Source organism: Myotis nattereri (assembly GCF_964212035.1).
Source record: "Myotis nattereri genome assembly, chromosome: 5".
NCBI classification, from domain to species: Eukaryota; Metazoa; Chordata; class Mammalia; order Chiroptera; family Vespertilionidae; genus Myotis; species Myotis nattereri.
Window position 1 is genome coordinate 15,896,796 of NC_138080.1, and position 24,817 is coordinate 15,921,612.

Sequence of the window (24,817 nt, forward strand, 5' to 3'; positions counted from 1 at the left end):
CCACCTCCCCTAGGAGACACTAAGCACCCTGGAGCCCAGTGGCTCTACCGGGGAGGGTTTCCGCGAAGGTGCAGGCCTCTGGGCTCCTGCCCAGCACAGACCTTCCCACAAGTGAGCAGGAGCTCGCCCTGAGCAGGACACACGCGTGGGAGAACAGCACTAGCTTGTGCCCGAGGCTCCCACAGATGCACCCCCTCCGGCCGGTCCCACAGGCTGGCCCTTCCTGAGCCGCCTCATGCCAGGAGCCGCGGGCAGTTCTGTCCCTAGAAAACAGGGCCTGCCCGAAGGGAGTGTGGGCGCAGGAGGACCCACAGCAGCACTGGCTCCCTCCCTCAGGCCAGGGGCAGAGGTCAGAGCTGGGTAAGGGGCTGCGACACTTGGTTCTTCCCCCAAAGACAGGCGGTGAGAGGTGCCAGGACTAGAGGGAGATGACCGAGCAGAGCTGGCAGGGCCTGGCGCCCAGGGCGGATGTGGTGGCACACGTCGCCCTCTGCTGGGCACAAGGGCTCACTGCAGCCGGCAACAAGTAGGGCTCCTTGGAAGAGATGCAGACACAGGTCTTGGCAAAGCAAACTTTATTGTGTCCCTGAGGTTGGGGTTCTTCCCTCCAGGTCCTGCTGAATCCAGTGAGTTGGGGTGAGGGGCTCTTGTGTTGCCCCCCAACAGCTCCATCACCTTCAGACTCAGGTTGAGGGCCGGGGGGGATATTCCCTGGGCCCACGGTGCATCCCAGGAAGGCCCGCGGTGCATGGTGGCCAGGCAGGCCCTCCCCCATCATGGAGGCCATGCACTCCTGGCTTCTCATTTCTTGGGTACCGGCTTCCTTACTTTGGGGGTGTATCTGGCCTACGGAGGGAAGGCAGGGCTCCAGGTCCTGGCACCTTCCCAGAGGCCACCACATCCCCGGGAGGACCAGCCCCTCATGCACTCACCTTGTTCACAGGGCTCTTGCCTTTGAGACTGGGTCTGAAATAGGGGTGGTGGGTGAGGAGCAGGAGGCGGGTGAGAGGGAGAGAGCGCTCAGCCGGGTGCCGCAGCCCGGCCCTCCCAGTGTCCACACTGCAGAGCAGGAAGCAGGGCTGTGCCCTGGAGTTCTCTCCACCTGTCACCCGCCAGGGGCCACTCTGATCCCCCCCGCTTTTTTTTTTTTTAAACAAAGATGCTTTTTCTTAGGCTTCCATCTGCTCTCTTTCTGTTACTTACCACAAACATGTCCCTTTCATTATAAAAGTAATGGCAACCATATTGCACAAAATAGCAAATAAAGAACAGAATAAACTACCTATGTTGTTTACCTCCCACCAACATTAACATTTTGGTGTATTTCCTCTCGGGGTTTTTTTTTTCTTCCTCCTAAACATATTAGTATGTGAAGTAAAATGAAAGCGACTTAATGTCCTGCCCTTGTGAATTCTATCAACACATCCCAGGCCGCTATCTTCCTCACAGGCACGTGCAGCCGCCGCTGGGAAAGGCTCCGCAGGGGAACCTGTGCTGTGGCAGCATTCAGAACGCTCCGCTCCCACTCGTGGTTCAATCACCAGCGAGGGGTTTCTCAGCGCACACAGTGCCCCCCTTATTCTGGACGGAGTCCTCGGAAAGGGATTGCCAAAAGGGGAATTAGGTCAGATGATAAGCACGGTTTCATGCTTCTCAAAAAGGTTGTGCCAACCTACTGCGGCAAGACGCCGTGTGCCCTCGTACTTATACAGACGCACACGTGTGCGCACACCGGGCACCAATGCCCTTTCTAGCACTGTATACTTCGCCCAAAGAGTTCGGCCAAGTTAAGAGATGGAAAGAATTACCTTGCCGCCTCCTCTTCTTTTTCCACTTTTTTTTTCTGGGAACCAAACACAGGCGTCATTGGGTGGTTAGGGTGAGGGCCTGAGCAGACCCCGCTGGGCCCCCACCTCCTGCACACTCAGCCCGGGGGCCTGGCCAGGGTCCCTTCCCTCACCTTGGCCACGCTCGTCTGCTTCTGGGACGCCAGCCTCTTGCCTTTTTTGACAGGGGTCTCCTCTAGGGACACCTCTTCATCATCATCGTCGTCATCGTCATCATCTTCTTCCTCTGACTGCTGCTCCTCCTCCTCCTCTTCCTCCCAGGAGAGGTCTGGAATTTCTGCGCAGGGGAGAGGAGAGGTGCCTGGGAGAGTCCCCGCAGGAGTGCAAGTGTCTGCCTGCCTCCCTGGGAAGCCCTCCTGGCCTCCCTGAGGAGGGAAGCGGCCTTGACAGCTCAGAGGGCCTGGCTGAGGGTGGTAGAAGGAGGCGGGGAGGGGCGAGCTGGGCTCTGCCTGGGGCAGGAGGGGCGGGGGGAGGACTCACCAGGGAAGGAGTGTGTGAGGGGAGGAAGGGGACGGTGGGGAGGAACTGGAGTAGCAGCTTAGGACTTCAGGCCTTATCCGCAGGGAAGTGGACGCTGCCGGGGTTTGGGGGCAGGAGAGCACCCCAAGGACAGAGGCCCAGCCGGACAGAGAAGAGGCCAGCGAGAGGATACGGAAGAGTCAGCAGCACAGCGACTGGCTGGGCCATGCGACTGCTACAGCTACGCACTTCGCTTTAAGTTAACGCTTAAAAAATATATATATTGTTATTGATTTCAGAGAAGAAGGGAGAGGGAGAGAGAGATTGAAACATCAACAATAAGAGAGAATCATTGATGGGCTGCCTCCTACACACCCCGCACTGGGGATCGACACCAACCTGGAATCGTGGGAATCTAATAGTGACCTCCTGGCAATAGGCTGACACTCCAACACTGAGCCACACTGGCCAGGCTAAGCTAACACGTTAAGTGCGTGCTTGTACTGGGTACCATGCGAACTGCTTTTCCTGAACATCCCATTTATTCCTCACAGCTAGTCTTTGAAGATGAAACCAAGTGCACCCCTACCCTCGTGTTCCAGGTGAGGGGCTGCGGCACAGGCCCGGTGCAGGGAGGTGAGGTGCAGAGAGGTGAGGTGCAGGGAGGTGAGGTGCAGGGAGGTGAGGTGCAGGGAGGTGAGGTGCAGGGAGGTGAAGGGGAACTGGGGGTAGAGCTGTGCCTGTGGCCTTCCAGCCCAGGCTACTGGCAACCGTGCTGCCTTTGGGATTTTCTCTAATCACTCAGGAGCCCTCCTCTGTTGGGGTGTTTATTATGTCCCAGGCCCTGTGCACCCTCAGACCTTCCCCAGGTCCAAGCTCAGACTTACCATAACGTTCCTGGCCACTGAGGAACACGGGTCCCCAGCCAGCCCGCAGCTGAAAAGTGACTGGAGGAGAGAGCTCCAGGCTCATCGTGACCTGCAGGCGGAGGGATGTGGGGGCAAGAGCAGAGAAGACAGGTTCGCTCGGGCACCCCCAGGCTGGGGGCCGGCCTCCTGCAGAAACACTCAGAGTTTACCCCCCAAGCCCCAGCTGCGGAGTCACTGCGCTCGGCCCCTCCCCCTTTCTACCGAGATGGACTCTGGCAGAGAAGATGCGAATCTGACCAACTCATTCTTGCTAAGATCTCAGGTGAGCTTCCAACCTCAGGGGCAGCTGTTAGTAGAGAACTCTCACTGCTACAGACTGAACTGTGTCCCAAAGTCTTACGTTGAAGCCCTAACCCTAATGTGGTGGCATCTGGAGATGAGGCCTTTGGGAGGTGATTAGGGTGAGATGAGGTCATGAGGGTCATCATGGGACTAGTGTTCCTTTAAGATAAGACTAGAGAGCCCCCTCCTGCCTCACACCCCCCTCCCCCCATGTGGGACAGAGGAGGCACCCTGTAGAAGCTGGGAAGAGGGCCCTTCCTAGGACCTGACCATGCTGGCACCCTGGTTCCACACAGACTACGCACGAATCAGATGAGCAAAGCAGATGCAAATCTGCATGTGCAGGGGGACTTCTGTCTTATAAGTTACATGGGAATATGCATATGAATAAAGGTTGGGAAAGATGAAGTGCTAACCATAATTTTCAGTGGGTAGTACAGAATTTTTAAAAAAAATATTTTCCCAGACATTCCACACGAAGCATTTTACCTGCTTTATCTCATTTACTCCACACCCATGGAGAAGGTGCCATTACTTTACAGAGGAAAATGAGGCTGAGAGGGATTCACTTAGAGTTTCTGGTTCAGACAGGGAGCAAATAAGCAAAAACAAACTCCGCAGCCCAAACACCTAGAAAGGCTGGATGAAATGTAACCCAATGGCTGAATAGTAAGAAGAAAGGAGAGTCCCCAGGCATCAGACGTGAGGCAGCCTGTGCGAGAGCCGCTCTGCAGCAGCTGAAGGAAATGCACTCGAGATAACACGCGTGCATGGACGGGGCCTTGTACGGAGGCCGGCACCCTTGAAGGGCTGCACCTCAGTAAAAAGCCCCAGCCTGAGGCTCGAGGGGAGGGGACTAAAGAACCCCAAACCAACAGGTAGGAGCTACACACCACCAGAAAAAGGTGAGGGGATTAAGGAGCACAAATTGGTTGTCACAAAATAGTGTGGGGATGTAAAGTACAGCACAGGGAATACAGTCAATAATCCTAAATAATAAAAGGCTAATATGCAAATTTACCAAATGGCAGAATGACCGGTTGCTATCACACGCACCGACCACCAGGACCCAGACGCTCAACGCAGGAGCTGCCCCCTGGTGGTTAGTACACTCCCACAGGGGAAACGCGGCTGAGCCAGAAGCCAGGCTCACAGCTGGTGAGCGCAGAGCGGTGGCCGGAGCCTCTCCTGCCTTCGCAGTAGCGCTAAGGATGTCCGACTGCCAGCAGTCAGACATCCCCTGAGGGCTCCCAGCCTGCGAGAGGGCGCAGGCCAGGCTGAGGGCCCCCCAAGTACACGAATTTTGTGCACCAGGCCTCCAGTGATGTAATAACTATGTATGGAATGTCAAGGGGACCACTTTGTAAAGTACATGATTGTCTAACCACTACACTATATAAATTGAAATGAAAAGAAAATATTAAATGTCAACTATAATTAAAAAATAAAACTTAAATTTGAAAAACGGTGTGGCTTGGGCCATTTTGGAGAGTTACTCAATTTTTCTGGGTCTCTCCCAGGTATGCAGGAGATATGCATGTTATTAAACTTCAGTTGTTAAAAAAAAAAAAAAAAAAAGAAAGAAACTACACACCACCACAGAAAGGCAACAAGGAAATGCTGGCTGGGATAGAGCTAACACCCCAGGAGGCACCTGTCGCTTGTCTGCAGTCTGGATTTGCCTGGTGCGGACAGCCAAGCTGAGAAACCCACCTCAAATCCAGGGCTTGTGATGTTCCCGGGGCAAAGGGCAGATGCAAACACAAAACCACTTTCCATTCTTTTTACATAAAATTTTTTTAGAGAAAACAAAACCCTGAAGACAATTTGCCGTTAAAATTACCAAACAGCCCTGGCCAGTCTGGCTCAGGTGGTTGAGCATCGTTCGCCCTCCTGAGCACCAAAACGTCTGTGGTTGGATTTCGGGTCAGGGCACAGGCCCGGGTTGCGGGTGGATCCCCAGTAGGGGGTGTGCAGGAAGCGGACTAGCAATGCTTCTCTTTCTCTCCGTCTCCATTCCTCACGAAAAAAAAAAAAATTAGTAAAACAAAACCCCTTTCTTTAAAAAAGTAAAATTGCAAGCCATACAAGAAGCAATCCTGCATCAGCAGAAGGAAACAAAATGAGTGTGCACAGGGGCCTGTGGTTGGAGAATAACAATCCGGACTTCCAGGAAGTAAGGCTGATGAAAACCAAATAAATATAAAAACAGGAATCAGAAACCTAAGGACAATATGTTGTGAAAAATAAAAAAAGAACCAAATGCAGTTTCTATACACGAATAAATATAAGTGTTGAAACAAACTAACAAATGTTTAAAAAGCAGAATAAACCAGCTGAAGCAAGAAGGTAGACTGGGAAACAGCTGTGAAGAAATTACCCAGAATGCATCACAGAGAGACAGACTAACAAAGTCTGAAAGAGAAGCCGGACGCGGAGGGCAGGATGAGAAGACCCAACCTGCATCTGATCAGACTAAAGGGCTGGAGAGAACGGAGTCAATATTTAAAGTGAAAACCACCAAGCCTGGCGGTGTGGCTCAGTGGATAGAGCGTCGGCCTGCGGACTGAAGGGTTCCGATTCTGGTTCAAGGACACATGCCTGGGTTGGGGGCTCGATCCCCAGTGTGGGGCGTGCAGGAGGCAGCCGATCAATTATTCTCTCATCATTGATGTTTTTGTCTCTCTCTCCCTCTCCCTTCCTCTCTGAAATCAATAAAAATATTTTTTTAAAATTTAAATAAAGGCCGAGACCGGTTTGGCTCAGTGGATAGAGCGTCGGCCTGCGGACTGAGGGGTCCCGGGTTCGATTCCGGTCAAGGGCATGTGCCTGGGTTGCGGGCATATCCCCGGTGGGGGATGTGCAGGAGGCAGCTGGTCGATGTTTCTCTCTCATCGATGTTTCTAGCTCTCTATCTCTCTCCCTTCCTCTCTGTAAAAAATCAATAAAATATATTAAAAAAAAAATTTAAATAAAGTGAAAACCATCAGGAGTTTTCCAGAAATGATCAAAGATACAGATCCTCTTATCCGGAGACCTAACAGCCAAGGACTTCAACATTAAAAGCCAAGAGAACAGAATAACATCTCTAAAGTTTTGAGGGAAACTACCTCTCTATCTAGAATTATACAGAGAATATCTGTCATGAAGAGATGAGAGGAAAATAAAGATATTTCCAGGCAAAGCCCAAGTAAGTTGACTACTCCCAGGACTACTAAAGATTGTTTCTAGAATATGGAAATTAGCCCTAGCCAGTGTTGCTCAGTGGATAGAGTGCCGGCCTGTGGACCGAAGGGTCCTGGGTTCAATTACTGGTCAAGGGCACATGCCTGGGGTGTGGGCTCGATCCCCAGTGGGAGGCGTGCAGGAGGCAGTTGATCCATGATTCTCTCTCATCACTGATGTTTCTCTCTCTGTCTCTCTCCCTCTCCCTTCCTCTCTGGAATCAATTTAAATAAATAAATAAAAATTTTAAAAAAAGAATATGGCAGTTAAATTGAGAAGGAAGAAATGGCTACAACAAGCAGTGGTGAGCGAGCTAATTGGTAAACAAAGAAAAAAATGTAAGTGAGCATTACCGTAAAATAAGTTAGTACTGGTAATGATCAGTGTTGAGTGGGTTTAAAACAAGTTGAAGCTAAAACACTACATGACAACAACATGTAAATGAAGAAGAAAGTAATGAGAAAAGCTTCCTGGATAGTTTGAGAGGAATAAAAACATAAATTTTATACTTTGATCATGCATGATTGCTAAAAAATTAAGGACAACCAATAAAAATCAGAATGGGTTCTGTAGTTTCCAAACCAGTAGAAAGAAAAATGGGAAAAGAAACTGTAGTCAGAGAAACCAAGATGGCGGCATAGGTTAACGCCGGAGATTGCTGCCTCGAACAACCACTTCAGAGATATAACTAAAGGACAGAACAGACATCATCCAGAACCACAGGAAGGCTGGCTGAGTGGAAATTCTACAACTAGGAGGAAAGAGAATATCATACCCAGACTCAGAGGAGACGCAGTGCTGAAGTGAAATACTCAGGTGCGGAGTGCGCGCGTGGAGCAGGCTGGCGGCGGAGGGCGCGGTTGTTGTTTTCAATCAGGAGGGAGTTTCAGACTCTGAGCTCCAGATCCCGGCGAGTCTCTAGGGACCCAGACTCAAACGGGAGAAGCGGGACTGTCTGGCTTTGGTCAGAACTCGAAAGCAGCTTTCTCTCCGAGGTTTGCAGCAGTTGCTGGAATTCTGAGAGGCAGAGACCCTAGGGACGGAACTGAGAGCAGCCATAACTGCTCACTCTGGCCCGCCCTGTAGATCCCCGGGGACCCGCCCCGCCCAAGCCCTGCGCAGCGCCATTTGCCCGATAGCCTCAGGCAAAGGCTAGATTAGCACCGCCCTAGAGATCTAGCACAGAAGCTCTCCCACTGCAGACACAGCGGACTCTCATAGCCAGTTAGCCTGGAGGTCAAATCACCCCTGGTATTACCGACAACAATCAAGGCTTAACTACAAGACTGCGCACAAAGACCACTAGGGGGTGCACCAAGAAAAGATAAAAAAATGCGGAGACAAAGAAACAGGACGCAAATGTCAGAAATGGAAGATATAGAGCTCAAAACCACACTTTTAAGGTCTCTCAAGAACTGTCTAGAAGCTGCCGATAAACTTAGTAAGGCCCTCGAAAAGACTGGTGAGACCGCCGATAAATGTAGTGAGAACCTCAAGAAATCTAATGAGACCCTCGATGTTATGATAAAGAACCAACTAGAAATTAAGCATACACTGACTGAAATAAAGAATATTATACAGACACCCAACAGCAGACCAGAGGAGCGCAAGAATCAAGTCAAAGATTCAAAACACAAAGAAGCAAAAAACACCCAACTGGAAAAGCAAAATGAAAAAAGAATCCGAAAATACGAAGATAGTGTAAGGAGCCTCTGGGACAGCTTCAAGCGTACCAACATCAGAATTATAGGGGTTCCAGAAGATGAGAGAGAGCAAGATATTGAAAACCTATTTGAAGAAATAATGACAGAAAACTTCCCCTACCTGGTGAAAGAAATAGACTTACAGGTCCAGGAAGCGCAGAGAACCCCAAACAAAAGGAATCCAAAGAGGACCACACCAAGACACATCATAATTAAAATGCCAAGAGCAAAAGACAAAGAGAGAATCTTAAAAGCAGCAAGAGAAAGAAACCCAGTTACCTACAAGGGAATACCCATACGACTGTCAGCTGATTTCTCAACAGAAACTTTGCAGGCCAGAAGGGAGTGGCAAGAAATATTCAAAGTGATGAATACCAAGAACCTACAACCAAGATTACTTTATCCAGCAAAGCTATCATTCAGAACGGAAGGTCAGATAAAGAGCTTCACAGATAAGGAAAAGCTAAAGGAGTTCATCACCACCAAACCAGTATTATATGAAATGCTGAAAGGTATCCTTTAAGAACAGGAAGAAGAAGAAAAAGGTAAAGATACAAATTATGAACAACAAATATGCATCTATCAACAAGTGAATCTAAGAATCAAGTGAATAAATAATCTGGTGATCATAATAGAATCAGGGACATAGAAAGGGAATGGACTGACTATTCTTGGGGGGGAAAGGGGTGTGGGAGATGCGGAAAGAGACTGGACAAAAATCGTGCACCTATGGAAGAGGACAGTGGGTGGGGAGTGAGGGCGGAGGGTGGGGTGGGAACTGGGAGGAGGGGAGTTATGGGGGGAAAGAAGAGGAACAAATGTAATAATCTGAACAATAAAGATTTAATTAAAAAAAAGAAAGAAACTGTAGTCAATCTAATAAAAGACAGAAAAAGGAGAAAAAATAAAATATGTAAGAGCAAGGAAAGTAGAAGCACAAAGTATGTTTTACAAATAAATCCAAGCATATTAGCAAACACAGTAAATATAAACAGATTCTACCAGCCAGATAGACTAAAACAAAATCTAGCCACATACTGATTGTAGGATATACACCTAAAACATAAGGTCAGAAATGTTAAAGCAAAGAGACGGAAGCATATATTTAGATGTGGGGGAGATTTTCACTTGCTTATCCAATATCCATTCTTCCTTTCTTGCATAACAACAATGCCCTGTTATTATTCAAATATTGTACCCAGCCGAAGACTGCATCCCCCAGCTTCCTCTGCAGCTATGAACGTGCTACTAATTTCTGGACCAGTGAGTTGTAAGCAGAATTTCATGGGTGGTACTTGTGCAAAGACTCCTTAAAAGTTGGACAGAGAACTGAGAAAGCCCCTTGGCCTTCCCTTGCTTCTCCTTTCCTATGACCTTAAATGCAGAGAAGTGAGGGCTGGAGCTATGGCAGCCTTCCTGGACTGTCAGGCGATCTTGAGGATGGGAACTCTGCACTAAGGATAGAAGAGAGATAAGAGGAGACTTGAGCTTTGGTGACCACGGAGCCATCTCACCAGCCCTAGACTGCCCATCTCTGGACTTCTATGCAAGACAGAAATAAATCTCAAATTTGTTTAAGCCCCCATGGTTGGGTCTTTGTTATCGCAGCCATACCTACTGAAAATGAAGCTAGTTGTACCACCTGGTGAGTGATATGGATAATGGGGGAGGCTATATATATGTAAGGAGTAGGTGATACAGGAGAAATCTTTGTACCTTCCTCTCAATCCTATCTAGTAAGAGAGAAACATGGTAATTAGCGTACGTCTGCTACCCTTCCCATTGGCTAATCAGGGCGATATGCAAATTAACTGCCAGCCAAGATGGCGGCCAGCAGCCAGGCAGCTTGAAGCGAACATGAGGCTGCTTGCTTCAGTGACAGAGGAAACCAATGTTCCCTGCCTGCCTTGCCGGCCTCTGAGCTTGCAGTCTGAAACATAGTTACAAATATAGAAGCTAAACAAAACCCCAGAAACCTGCTTTCAGCGAGCCGAGATCTCAGAGCTGGAGTTGATACAGTGTTTTGATTATAGAACACAAACAAACCAGATACCTGCTTTCAGCAGCAGAGGCCTCAGAGCTGGAGCCAGAGCTAAAGCTGGCCCAGAATAAAAAAGAAAAAAAAAAAAGGAGCAGTTGGGAGCTTCAGTCACCTGCCAGCCTGAAAACAGCCCTCAGCCCCTCACTCAGACTGGCCAGGCACCCCAGTGGGGACCCCCACCCTGAAGGGTGTGTGACCAGCTGCAAACAGCCATCATCCCCTCACCCAGGCTGGCCAGGCACCCCAGTGGGGACTCCCACCCTGATCCAGGACACCCTTCAGGGCAAACCAGCTGGCCCCCACTTGTGCACCAGGCCTCTATCCTATATAGTAAAAGGGTAATATGCCTCCCAGCACCGGGATCAGCGGAGCTGCGAGGCCTCCCGGCACCGGGATCAGCGTGACAGGGGGCAGCGCCCAAACCCCCTGATCACCCTGCGGCTCTGTGTGTGATAGGGGGCGGGGCCACAACCTCCCTATCCGCCCTGCTCTGTTCGTGTTCCCCAACCCCCTGATCAGCCCTGCTCTGTGCCTGACAGGGGGGAGCTCCCCAACCCCCTGATCGCCCTGCAGCTCTGTGTGTGACAGGGTGTGGCGCCCCAACCCCCTGATTGGCACTGCTCTGTGTGTGACAGGGTGCGGTGTCCCAACCCCCCTTCCACGGGCCCTGCTCTGTGTGTGACAGGGTAGAGCCATAACCTCCCCATCGGCCCTGCCCTGAGTGTGACAGTGGTGGCGCCCCAACCCCCTGATCGGCCCTGCTCTGTGGGTGATAGAGGATGGCGCCCCAACCCCCCCCTCCACAGGCCTTGCTCTGTGTGTGATGGGGTAGAGCCATAACCTCCCCATCGGCCCTGCCCTGAGTGTGATAGGGTGCGGCGCCCCAACCCCCCTGATGGGCCCTGCTCTGTGCGTGACAGGGGGCAGCGCCCCAACCCCCTGATTGGCCCTGCTCTGAGCCCGACCAGGGGCTGCACCTAGGGATTGGGCCTGCCCTCTGCCACCCGGAAGCAGGCCTAAGCCAGCAGGTCGTTATCTCCTGAGGGGTCCCAGACTGCGAGAGGGCACAGGCCAGGCTGAGGGGAACCCCCCCTCCCCCTGAGTACACAAATTTTTGTGCACCGGGCCTCTAGTTTTATTATAAAGCTGAAACTGCTCTAAAAATAAAAAATAAAGTGCTTTAAAATTGAGCTAGTTGTAGTTGTTAGCATTAGATTTGGTATCAAGTGACAGAAAACTCAATAACAGTAGCTTACACAACTAGAAGCTTGTTTCTTTGACATGTAAACTAAGTCCAGATATAAGCAGCTGTGGGCTTACTACTCCTCAATCACCAGGGACCCAGGCTCTCTGTACTGTGTAGCTTCACCAACCTCAACACGTGGCTTCTACCTCCTGGCCTAGATGGCTGCTCAGATTCTGGCCATCACGTCCCCATTCCGGCCGGCAGGAAGGAGAAAGAGACAAAAAACAGTCACATGATCTCTGTTTGAGGACACGGCAGATGCAGGAGATACCACTTCTGCTTACATTCCACTGGCCAGAACTTCATTGCCATGCCAAACTCAAATGCAATATAGTGTTTATTCTCAGTAGCCTTATGGCCAGCTAAAAGTCATGAATTCCACTACTAAAGAAAAGGGAGAGTGGATATTGAGGGACGACTGGGAAACAAATTAATATCATATGATTTAAGCTTTAATTCAATAAGTACTTTAGAGATAAAGAAGGTTACCACATATTGATTGATAAAATAAATAAATAAATAAATAAATAAATAAATAAATAAATATGCAAATTGTGCCCTCAGGAGTTCAACCAGGAGACCAGGAGTTCAATCACTCGTTATGAAGTGCTCTGACCACCAGGGGGCGGCGCGGAACATGGCGGGTGTCAGCGACACTGCGCTGGCAGTGGGCGGCAGTGGAGGCACTGCTGCCACGATGGGCCCCGATGAGAGCGGGACCATGGCGGGATGGTGGAGCAGGTGAGCAGGTGGCACCAGGCCAAGGCGGGGTGCCAGGTGGGGCTATGGGGCTGGGGGCGCGAGCCGGGGCTGCAAGGCTGGGGACATGAGCTGGGGCTGCTGTGGCAAGATGGGGCCAGACATGCCCTGAAGCCCTTCTGTGGTCCATTCCAGGCAGGCCAATCTCCCATGGTCCCACCCCGGCTGGCCAGCTGGCCCCAATTTTACCTCTGCAGCCAAAAGAAGCTGGCATCGTCAACAGAATATGTCTGAAAAACTGTCATAACAAGTACTCCCAATACCGGTAGGAACTGCCTTCACAGCAAAAACGAAGTAAATGAGGATGCAGTTATTGAACATAGCTGTGGTGGAATGACTGTTACATGTCAATTTTGCCTATCACTAAATTTCTCTGATGAAAAACCATCTGATGGAAAATTTACTCGATGTTGCAGCAAAGGTAAAGTTTGTCCAAATGATATAAATTTTCCAGAATACCTGGCATATTTAAAAAAATTAACGATAAGTGAAGATTCTGACAGTAAAAATTTTATGGAAAATATCTGTTCCATAAATAGTTCTTTTGCTTTTGCTTCAATGGGTGCAAATATTGCATCACCATCAGGATATGGGCCATACTGTTTTAGAATAAACGGTCAAGTTTATCACTGTACTGGAACTTTACATCCTTCAGATAGTGTTTCTCGGAAGTTTGCTCAACTCTACATTTTAGACACAGCTGAAGCGACGAGTAAAAGATTAGCAATGCCAGAAAACCAAGGTTGCTCAGAAAGACGCATGATCAACATCAACAACATCATGCATGAAAAAAACGAATTAACAAAATCATACAAGATGCTACATGAGGCAGAAAAGGAAGCCCAATCTGAAGCAGCAGCGAAAGGCATTGCTCCCACGGAAGTAACAATGGCAATCCTATATAATAAAAGGCTAAAATGCAAATCGACTGAATGACGAACAACCGGTCTCTATGACACGCACTGACCACCAGGGGGCAGACGTTCAATGCAGGAGCTTCCCCCTGGTATTCAGTGTGCTCCCACAGGGGAAGCACCGCTCAACCAGGAGCCAGGTTCACGGCTGCCAAGTGCAGTGGTGGTGGTGGGAGCCTCTCCCACCTCTGCAGCATCAGTTGGACCTCCCCTGAGGGCTCCCGGATTGCAAGAGGGTGCAGGCTGGGCTGAGGGTCCCCCCCGCCCTGAGGGCACAAATTTTGTGCACCAGGCCTCTAGTCTATCTATAATAATAAAAGCATAATATGCTAATTAGACTGGATAGCTGAACGACCTTCTGGACGTCATTCCAACAAAAGCCACGGCAGCGGGGGCCAAGGCAGAGGCGGTTAGGGGCGATCAGGCAGGCAGGCAGAGTGGTTACGGGAGATCAGGCAGGCAGGCAGAGGCAGTTTCTGCCAATTATACAAGCTATGTTTGGAGAAATCTAGCAATGTTTTTCAGGTGTTGAAAGCAAAAACACCCAACCTAGAGTTTTTTACCCAGTAAAAATACCTTTCAAAAGTCAAGTGAAGCCCTGGCTGGTTTGGCTCAGTGGATAGAGCATCGGCCTGCGGACTGAAGGGTCTTGGGTTCGATTCCAGTCAAGGGCACATGCCTGGGTTGTGGGCTCGATCCCCAGTAGGGGGCATGTAGGAGGCAGCCGATCAATGATTCTCTCTCATCATTGATGTTTCTATCTCTCTTTCCCTCTCCCTTCCTCTCTGAAATCAACAAAAATAAAATTCAACTGAGAGTTTAAAAAAAAAAAGGTAAAGTGAAATAAGGACTTTTCAGATATACAAAAGCTGAAAGAATTCATCACAAGCAGGCGTGCATTACAAGAGATGTTTAAGTCCTTCAAGCAGAAGAAAAATGATATCAAATGGAAACTTGAATTTACACAAAGGAACGAAGAATACCAGAAATGGTAAATATGTAAATGTTTTATTCTAATTCCTACTCACTTTAAAATATAGACTGTTTAAAGCAAAGATAATACATTATAATGAGGGATTTATAGCATATGTAGAATCAAGAGTTATTACAGCCCTGGCTAGTTTGGCTAAGTGGATAGAGCGTCGGCCTATGGATTGAAGGGTCCTGGGTTCGATTTCGGCCAACGGCACATGCCTGGGTTGTGGGCTCTATCCCCAGTGGGGCGCGTGCAGGAGGCAGCCAATCAATGATTCTCTCTCATCATTGATGTTTCTATCTCTCTTTCCCTCTCCCTTCCTCTCTAAAATCAATTTTTAAAAAAAGTTATTACAATAGTACAAAGAAAGAGAAGTGAGAAATAAAGTATGCTGTAGTAAGAGACTCATCATACATGAAGTGGTACAATAGTATTTTAATTAAGTAAAAAATGTATATTGTAAACTCTAAAGCAACCACTAAAAAATAACAAAGCAATGAGGTATAAGCCAATAGAAGAAATTAAAATGTAATAATAAAAAACAGCTAATCCAAAAGAAGGCCAGAAAAGAGGAAAAATGGAGCACAGGTGGAACAAATAGAAAAACAAATAGCAAGATGATAGATTTAAACCGAATCTTGTTGATAATTACAGTATATATTAATCATTTAAATACTCAAATTAAAAGGCAGAGTTATCAGTTTGGATAAAAAAGAATTACATGGTATCTAGAAGAAATCCATTTTATACATAAAGATACAGAGGTTAAAAGTAAAATGATAACAAAATAATAAAACAGGAAAAAAAGCCCTGGCCAGTGTGACTCAGTTGGTGAGTGTTGTCCCATGCACCAAAAGGTTGCTTGTTCAATCCCAGTCAGGATTCATGCCTGGGTTGTAGGCTCGATCCCCAGTAGGGGGTGTGCAAGAGGCAGCCGATCAGGTTGATTTTTTTCCCCTCCCTCTCCTTTCCCCTCTCTTTAAAATCAATAAAAACATACTTTTTTAAAAAACAGGAAAAAACACAGAAACATGAATGAAGAGAGAGCTAGATTGACTATATTAACCAGATTAAGTGGATGTCACAATATCTACTAGGGATAAAGAGGGGCATTTCATAATGATGAAGGTATCAATTAACCAAGAGGATAGAGCAACCTTAGAAGTGTATGTGCCTAATAAGAGCTTTAAAATACTTGAAGTAAAAACTAGTAACTGAAAGGAGGAATAGACAAACCACAATTATTGTTGAAGACTTCAGCATTCTCCTCTCAGTAATTAATAGATCAACTAGACAGATAATGAGACTATAGAAGACTCCAACAAAACAACCAACCAACTTGATATAATTGACATTTATAGAGCAACACACCCAACAAAATGAGAACACACCTTCTTCAAGTGTAAATGAAATATTCACCAAGATAACACATTCTGGGTCATAAAACAAGTCACAACACAGTTTAGACTGAATAGAGCATGTTCTCAGGCCATGATGGAATTAAACTAGAAATCAATTAAAGAGTCTTAGAAAATCCCTATTATTCAGAAAATTTAAAATATACATACTTCTAAATACTCTAGGGGCTGAAGAAGGAAAACTTTACAATAATTTCAACTGAATAAAAATGAAAACCATACTTGACAAAACTTGTGGGATGAATAAAGACTTGAATAGATAGTTCTCCAAAAAAGATAAACAAATGACCAATAAGCACATGAAGAGATGCGCAACATCATTAGTCATCAGGGAAATGCAAATTAAAACCATACCGACCTACCAGATCACACCCACTACGATGACTAATCAAAATTACAGACAATAACAAGTGCTGGGGAGGATGCTGGAGTCCTCCTCGTACATTGTTGGTAGGATTGTAAACAGTGTGACTACTTTGGGAAACAATCTGGTAGTTCCTCAAAATGTTATATACAAAACTACCACACAGGACCCAGCAATCGCATTCCAGGTAGATGCTCAAGAAATGAAAGCATGTGCTCCCTAACAACTCTGCACATGAATGTTCATAACAGCGTTCATAACAGCCAAAGGGTCGAAACAATCCAAGTGTCCCTCACCTGCTGGAAGGGTAAGTGAAAGGTGCCATATCCAGGCAATGAATATTCTTTGACAATAAAAAGAAGTGAAGCACAGATACATGCTACAACGTGGATGAGCCTTAAAAACAGTATGCCAGGTGAAAAGAGCTGGTCATAAAAGACCATACACATTATAATTTCATTTATATGAACTGTCCAGAACAGGCAGATCTATAGAGACACAAAGTAGATTAGTGTTTGGCTAGTGCTGCATGTGATTTTTAAAAGAAGTCCTATTCTGAAATTTATATGGAAATGCTAAGCACCTATAATTGTCAACACAATTTTGGAAAAGAATAAGAAAGTTGGAAGATTAATATAGTCAATTTACCTCATTTTAAGACTTACTATAAAACTACAATAAATTAAATCAGTCTATTATTGAAAACAGGGTAAACATATAAAACAATGAAACAGAACAGAGTATAGAAATATATGCAATCATATGTAGTCAATTGATTTTTGACAAAAATGCTAAAAATAATCTTTTCAAAATGGTGCTAGTGCACTGGATATCATTTTTTGGGGAAAAGTTCCTTTATCCTTACTTCATACTGTACAAAAAAAAATGATCTTGAAATGGATCATCGACTTAGATATAAGAGCTAAAACAATAGCACTTCTAGAGGAAAACATTTGTGACTTTAGGTAATGATTTCTTAGGACACCAAAAGGATGAACCGTAAGAGAAAAAAAAAAAAGTTAGATTGGACTATCAAAATTAAAAACGTGTGCTTTTCAAAATACACTATTATAGCCCAGCCAGTGTGGCTCAGTGGTTGAGCATCAACCTATGAACCAGGAGGTCATGGTTCGATTCCCAGTCAGGGCACATGCCCAGGGTTGCAGGCTCGATCCCCAGTGTGGGAGGCAGCCAATCAATTCTCTCTCATTATTGATGTTTCTATCTCTATCTCCCTCTCCCTTCCTCTCTGAAATCAATAAAAATATATTTAAAAAGCAAAACCAAAAACACTATTACAAAAATGAAAAGGCAAGCCATGCACTAGGAGAAAATATTTAAATAAATATTTTTGATAAATCAATGTCTCCAAAATACATAAAGAACTCCTACAACTCAAGAATAACTCAATTTAAACAGTGGCGAAACAATCAACAATTGAATCTAAAAATCAAAATAAATGAACAAGGAATCTAATGAACAAAATAAACTGATCAATAAAATAGAACCAGAGGCATGGGAACATGGAACAGACTGAAGAATCTCAGAGGGAAGCAGGCAAAGGGGGGCAGGAAGAGATTAACCAAAGAACTTATAAGCATACTAGAGGCATGGTGCACGAATTTCATGCATTTGGTGGGGTGGGAGGTCCCTCAGCCCGGCCTGCGCCCTCTTGCAGTCCGGGACCCCTTGGAGGATGTCTGACTGATGGCTTAGGCCCATGGCGGCATCAGTCAGACATCCTTAGTGCTGCTATGGAGGTGGGAGAGGCTGCCACCACTGCCGCTGCACTCGCCAGCTGTGAGCCCAGCTTCTGGTTGAGTGGTGCTCACCCGGTGGGAGTGCACTGACCACCAGGGGGCAGCTTCTGCATTGAGCACCTGTCCCCTGGTGGTCAGTACACATCACAGCGACTGGTTGTTCCGCCACCAGGCTGAAACTGACTCTCCGACATCCCCGAAGGGGGTCCTAGATTGCGAGAGGGTGCAGACCAGGCTGAGGGACCCCACTGGTGCATGAGCAGGGCTGGGGAGGGATGTGAGAGGTTGGCCAGCCTGGGAGGGACCACAGGAGGACTCCAGGGCGTGACCAGCCTTTCTTGCTCAGTCCCAATCTGCCAGACACCAGCAGCAAGCTAACCTACCAGTTGGAGCGTTTGCCTCCTGGTGGTCAGTGCACGTCATAGCGAGCAGTTGAGCGACCTTAGCATATCATTAGCATATTATGCTTTGATTTGTTAAACAGTCAACTGGATGACCAGACACTTAGCATATTAGGCTTTTATTATATAGGATATGCATTACCTATGGACACAACAATAGGGTGGTGAAGGCCTGGGGTGGGGCAGGAACTGGTGAAGGGGATAATGGGGAGGAGGGAAGGGGTGGACATCTGTAATAACCCTAACAATAAAGATTTTTTTAAAAAGAAAAAACAAAAATTGGCAAAACATCTAAACAGGCATTTGGAAAAAAGAAGATATACAAATGACCAAACAACAGATTTAAAAAATGATCAATATTGCCCTGGCTGCATGGCTCAGTTGGTTGGCCATCATACTGTGCACTGAAAGGTGGCTGGCTCGATTCCCAGTCAGGGCACAAACCCAGGTTGCAGGTTTCATCCCCAGCTGGTGTATGTGTGGGAGGCAGCCGATCAGTGTTTCTCTCTCACATCTCTCTCTTTCTCTCTCTCCCCTTTCCTCCCCCGCCCCCCGCCCCCCAAAAAAGAAAACACATTTTAAAAAATGATCAACATCACCAGTTATTAAGAAAATGTAAATCAAAATCACAATGAGATGCCACTATCTAGGTATTGAGTAGCTAACATTAAGGTTGACAGTGCATTGGTGGGGATGTAGAGCAACTGTAATTCTCCTACATTGCTGGTAGGGATGCAATTTGGAAAACAGTTTGGCACTTTTGTACAAAGTTTAACACACATTTGCTACACGATACAGCAATTCCACTCCTAGGTATTTACTCAAGAATGAAAAAATATGTCCATACAAATACCTACACTTAAATTCATAATAGTATAAAATTGAAAACTACCCAAATGTGCATTAATAAGTGAATGAATAAACAATTTATGTGTATATATGCATATTTTCATAGGATGGAATATTACTCAGATATAAAAAAGGAGCACACTGACCAACATGGGTAAATCTCAAAAGCATTATGTTAGGTGGGAAAAGCTGGGCACAAGAGACTATGTATCGCAAGCTTCCGTTTAAATGAAATTCTAGAAAAGGTAAAACTGTAGTGACAGAAAGTAGATCAATGGTTGCAGAGGCAGGTGGAAGGGATTGACTGCAAAGAGGCTTAAATGCGGTGGTGGTTACACAAGTATAAACATTTGTCAAACGCATCAAGCTGTACATTTACCATTGGTGAGTCTTGTTCTAAATCACATCTCAATAAAACTGGTAAAAAACGGACTCAAAGAAGTAACCCGGCTGATGTGGCTCAGAGGCTGAATGTTGACCTATGATCCAGGAGGTCACAGTTCAATTCCTGGTCAGGACACATGCCCGGATGGTAGGCTCAGTCCCCAGTAGGCATGCAGGAGGCAGCCAATCAATGTTTCTCTCTCATCACTGATGTTTCTATCTCTCTCGCCCTCTCTGAAATCAATAAAAATATATTAAAAATAAGAAATATGCCAAAACCGGTTTGGCTCAGTGGATGGAGCATCGGCTTGCGGACTGGGGGGTCCCGGGTTCGATTCCGGTCAAGGGCATGTACCTGGGTTGCAGGCACATCCCCAGTGGGAGATGTGCAGGAGGCAGCTGATCGATGTTTCTCTCTCATTGATGTTTCTAGCTCTCTGTCTCTCTCCCTTCCTCTCTGTAAAAAATCAATAAAATATATATATTAAAAAAATAAAGAAATAGAAACATTTGAGATCATAAACCTACATAAATCACAGTAACTTAAAAACAATCCAGTCCCACATAGTTCATTTACTTATTCACTCACTCCTTCACTACAGATCGAGTTCCTACAGTTTACCAGGCCCTGTTAGACAGACGTGTGGGTAAGGCAGCGGACAGAACAGGCCAAGTCCTTGCTCTCTTGGAGGTTATGGTTGTGAGGAGGCCCTAACAATGGTTAGGGAGGAAGAAGACACACACGATGCCAGTGGTGGGTCCTATGGGGGAAAGGGGAGCATGGGCTGGGGAGCTGAGGGGATGCTGCTGTGGTTACATTCGAAGAAAGACCAGATGGAAGTGGAGGACAGGCCTGTCCCGGGAACAATAAATGCAAGGACTCTGAGGAGGGGTATTTGGGAGTTTTCAAGGTATAGTCAGTGAACCAGTGTGGTTTCAGCAGGAGCAGGGAGGGGAGAGCAGCGAAGTGGAGGCCAGAGCGCATGCTGAGGGCCAGAACATAAAGGATCCTGGATCCCATTCTCAGTGAAATGGAAGCCATGGACCTAAGCAGAGAAGCAACACAGCCTGACTTTGTTTAAAAGAATCTTGCTGTGGGGGTAAGAGAGGGGGAGGGGAGGGAAGAGGGGGAGGGGAGAGGAGGGGGAAGCCAGGAGGGGGAGGGGAGGGGTCAAAGGCATAAAAAGGGACACCTGTAATACTCTCAACAATAAAAACAAAGCTTTTAAAAAAATAAAAAATAAAAATAAAAGAATCTTGCTGGCAGCTGTGCATAGAAGGTTGGGAAACTTCCAGAAAGGGCTAGATGGTAAATATTTTAGTTTGTAAACCCTATGGTCTGTGGAGAATACTCAACCCTGCTGTTACTGCATGAAAACAGCCATGAATAATATGTAAATGAAGGAGGATTAGCTGTGTTTCAACAAAACTTTACAAAAACAGGCAGTGGGCTGGATTTCACCTTGTAATTTGTCAACCCTTATCAGCCGTGGGCAAACTACGGCCCGCGGGCGGATCCGGCCCCTTTGAAATAAATAAAACTAAAAAAAAAAAGACCATACCCTTTTATGTAATGATGTTTACTTTGAATTTATATTAGTTCACACAAACACTCCATCCATGCTTTTGTCCCGGCCCTCCGGTCCAGTTTAAGAACCCATTGTGGACCTCAAGTCAAAAAGTTTGCCCACCCCTGCCTTAGACTATAGGGGACAAAGGGTTAAGGCAGGTAGGCCAGTGAGGAGTCCCTGCAATAAAACTGAGCAAGAAGGGATGGTCCCCTGGATCCGGTGTAGCAGGGTAGCAGGCGGGTGGGATGTGGTCAGACTGGGGAAGGTGGAGCCAACAGGCTTTGCAGGTGGATCAGACTTGGGGGATCGCAGAAGGACTGCATAGTTCCTGACGGCTGAGGAACTGTGCCCTGGGAGAGGATCCGGTTGGGGTAGGGAAAGAGATGATAGGTAAAAATCAGGAATTTGGATTTAGATTTGTTATGTTTGGGATATCTCTTGGATATCTCCTGAATATATTCAGAGGTTGGGTTTATAAAAATAAATTTCAGAGTATTCATTTTGAACAGATGGTCTTTAAAACCATGGGGACGAATGAGATCTTGGGAGCTCTCAGAGGGAGGGAAAAAAACGGTGTGAGGGCAGGTTTACAAGGACAGTCTCCCAGATTGTCAAAGACAGATAATCCTAGTCTTATACTCACTGTCCCACCACACACACTCCACTCTCAGCTCATGAGGCCAGCAGGCTTGGTACCCAGATAAGGAATTCATAGGCCAACCTCACTTATGAATATATACATTTTTTTTAAAAAAGTCTTACAAAGTAGATCTAGCCGTTTATAATATGATCAAATTGTATTTATCTCAGGCATGCAAAATTGGCTGAATATTATTCTATTAATATAACTTACCACTTAGCAGATTAGAGAAGAAAAGAACCCAAGATCATTTGAATAGAAAAGTGTTTGATAACCACTCTTGATTAAAAAGAAGAAAACCTCATTTTAAATGCAGAGCGGGAAGGGATGGGGACTTCCTGAAGCTGACAAAGGGTGTCTACCGGACCTGTCAGACCTAACGGAGAAACTTTAGAAGCATTTGTTTAGGAAGAAACCAAGAATGAAACAAGGGTGTCTACCACTATCATTTGATCTGATATGGTGCTGGAGGTCCTAGCCAGTGTAGCAGGATTTGAAGAAGGGACACAAAAACTGCCATCATTCACAATGACGATTTGCATAGAAAACACAAGATAAGTGATCAGAAATGAGAGCATTTCTGGATACACAATCAATAGGTAAGTCATCAACAGAGTCCTGACACCATCAGCAAGCAGTTAAAATATGTGATTTAGAAGAGAAGCTATTTAGCGACCATCCGCAGCTAGTAAAGGTGGGCTGGGGTGGAAGCAGGATGAGTTCAGGCTTTTGGTCATGGGCGCACCCCCTCTCTAGCATGGCGACGCTGTGGCAGGACGCCCAGCCCAGTGAGCTGAGCAGCAGTGTCCCCGCGCCTGCCGGCGAGACTCACCGTGGGCAGCACAGCGGCCTGCAGCGAGGCGACGATGATGGGCTTCGACCTCTTGTCCTCCTGGCTTGCTGGCGGCAGGATCTCCACGAGGTTCATCTCCTCCTTGACTTTCTCCCCCAGGCAAATCTGAGCGGGTGGACAACAGGCGGGCACCTCGTCACCCGAGGGCAGAGGGGGGAAACCTTGTTGCCTCGGTAGGGATCCGACTCCCCGCTCCTCTCTGGTGGTTTGAGTCCCTCCTCCTCGCCTTGGGGTCGGGGAGGGGGCACCCACCGTATTGAGCAACACCTTACAGTCCTGCTCGCCCTCCTTCTGCGGCTTGAAGGTCCAGGTCCGCTTCTCCTGGTTTAACTCACAGCCTGGAAGGGAGAGGCAGGGAGTTGGGGGCCGTGTCCTCCAGGCCGTCCTCCCCCGGCGGACGCAACAGCAGCCCGTGCGCACTCACCCCAAAGCTTGGCTGTCCCGGCCTTGTCGGGGGTGCTGGTGCGGCTGCGGTTCATGGCGCCGGGGGAGCCGGCGGTGCGCTGCGGTGGGGCCTGGGGAGGAGAGGCCCGCGCAGGGCGGCCCAGAGCGCGGCGAGGACCCGCCACCCGCTGCCCGCCCCGCACGCAGGGGAAGTGCGCGTCGTGCGCTCCGGGGCCCTGTCACCCGGGCCGGCTGGCCTCCCTGTGGCTGCTTGGCGGGCGCGGGTCTCCCGGGTCGGTCCTCGGAGCACTCCCTTCGGGCTCTCACCGCCTAATCGCGCCGCGCCGGCTGCCCCGCAGCTGTTATGAGGCTGCGGAGGGCACGGGTGGTGTCCAATCAGCCCTAAAGGGAGGCCCTTCTCCCGCCCGCCTGCCGTCCTGTGCCCTGAGTCTCGGGGCACCTGGACGGCCCGTCAAAACGCACGTGCTGCCGCCGCCGGCTCCCCATTGAGCAGGCCGCCCGGGCCCAGGCGTTTGCACTTGTGAGCGTCCCCAGGTGAGGCGGGTGCTGCGCTCCGGGACGCGCGGGATCACCGCGCCCGCCGCCCCGCTCGGAGAGGCTTGGCCACCGGGGGAAGCCCTGGCGCTCTCTGTGCTCACCGCTTTCTTCTTGTCCCCCCTTCCCGTGTGGGTCCCCGGAGAGGAGAGCCCTGTTCCCAGAAGGATGGCTTGTCCCGCGGCCAGGAGAGGGGGTGGCAGCTGGTGAGGAATCCGGAGAGAGCCCGTCATTTAACAAACAGCCCGCGCACAGCGGCCGGAGCCCCCAGGGAACTCTCCGCGCATCCTCATCCGTCCCGCCCGCCCGGGCTCCGCACCCTCCTGTAAGTTTCGCTGATTTTCAGCGGAGGCGCCAGCAATTCAACCGGGAAGGGATAGTCTTTCCCGGAGCGGTGCTGGAGGGCGTAGCTGGATACATCTCTCTCTGGAACCCTGGATGGAGCTTCTGTGCGGGAACCAGCTTTTTTCTTTTTTAAAATGTCAATTTTATTGAAAAAATAACTTACAGCCTAACCGGTTTGGATCAGTGGATAGAGCATCGGCCTGCGGACTGAAGGGTCCCGGGTTCGATTCCGGTCAAGGGCACGTACCTTGGTTGCGGGCACATCCCCAGTAGGTGGCGTGCAGGAGGCAGCTGATCGATGGATGTTTCTCTCTCATCGATGTTTCTAACTCTCTATCCCTCTCCCTTCCTCTCTGTAAAAAATCAATAAACTGTATTTAAAAAAAAATGAAGACAAGGTTGAGAAAAAGAAAAAATAACTTACATACAAAAATGTACTCATCTAAGGTGTCTGATTAGATGAATTTTAACAAATGTACTCACCTGTGTAGTCCTCACCGCAGCCCTCACTCCCATCACTCCCCCAGATTTTCTTGTTTCCCTTGCAGTCAGTCGCCTCCCCTTCATGCCTAATGGGTATTAGGCAAATGCCTGCTTTCTGACACTACAGATTAGCATCGACTCTTCTGGAATTTCATGCGTAAATAGAATCATAGGAACTGTTTGCCCTCTTTCGCTGAACAAAACGTGTTTGGGATTTACTTATCCACATGGCTGCTGGTATCAATAGTTGGTTTTTGTTGGGTAGTATTCAATCTGTATATCCAGTCACCTGCTGGTCAGCTGCCAACTTGGCGAGGCTACTGTATCCAGTTACTCAAGCAAACACTAATGTAGATGTGTCTGTAAAGGTGTTTTGTAGACATGCTTAACCTCTGCCATCAGTTGTCTTTACGTAAAGGTTACCCTCAG

At 47.8% G+C, this 24,817-nt stretch overlaps 1 protein-coding gene across 1 annotated transcript; it reads right to left on the bottom strand.

Moving 5' to 3' along the window:
- Window positions 1–1,804: 1,804 nt before the first annotated feature.
- Window positions 1,805–23,100, bottom strand: NPM2 (nucleophosmin/nucleoplasmin 2; the record flags this gene model as incomplete). Its single annotated transcript, XM_081093467.1, has 6 exons — window positions 1,805–1,843; window positions 1,961–2,124; window positions 3,194–3,284; window positions 22,601–22,726; window positions 22,874–22,959; window positions 23,046–23,100. 6 exons carry the CDS (start codon window positions 23,098–23,100, stop codon window positions 1,805–1,807), a joined length of 561 nt encoding a protein of 186 aa, XP_080949593.1.
- Window positions 23,101–24,817: the final 1,717 nt, after the last annotated feature.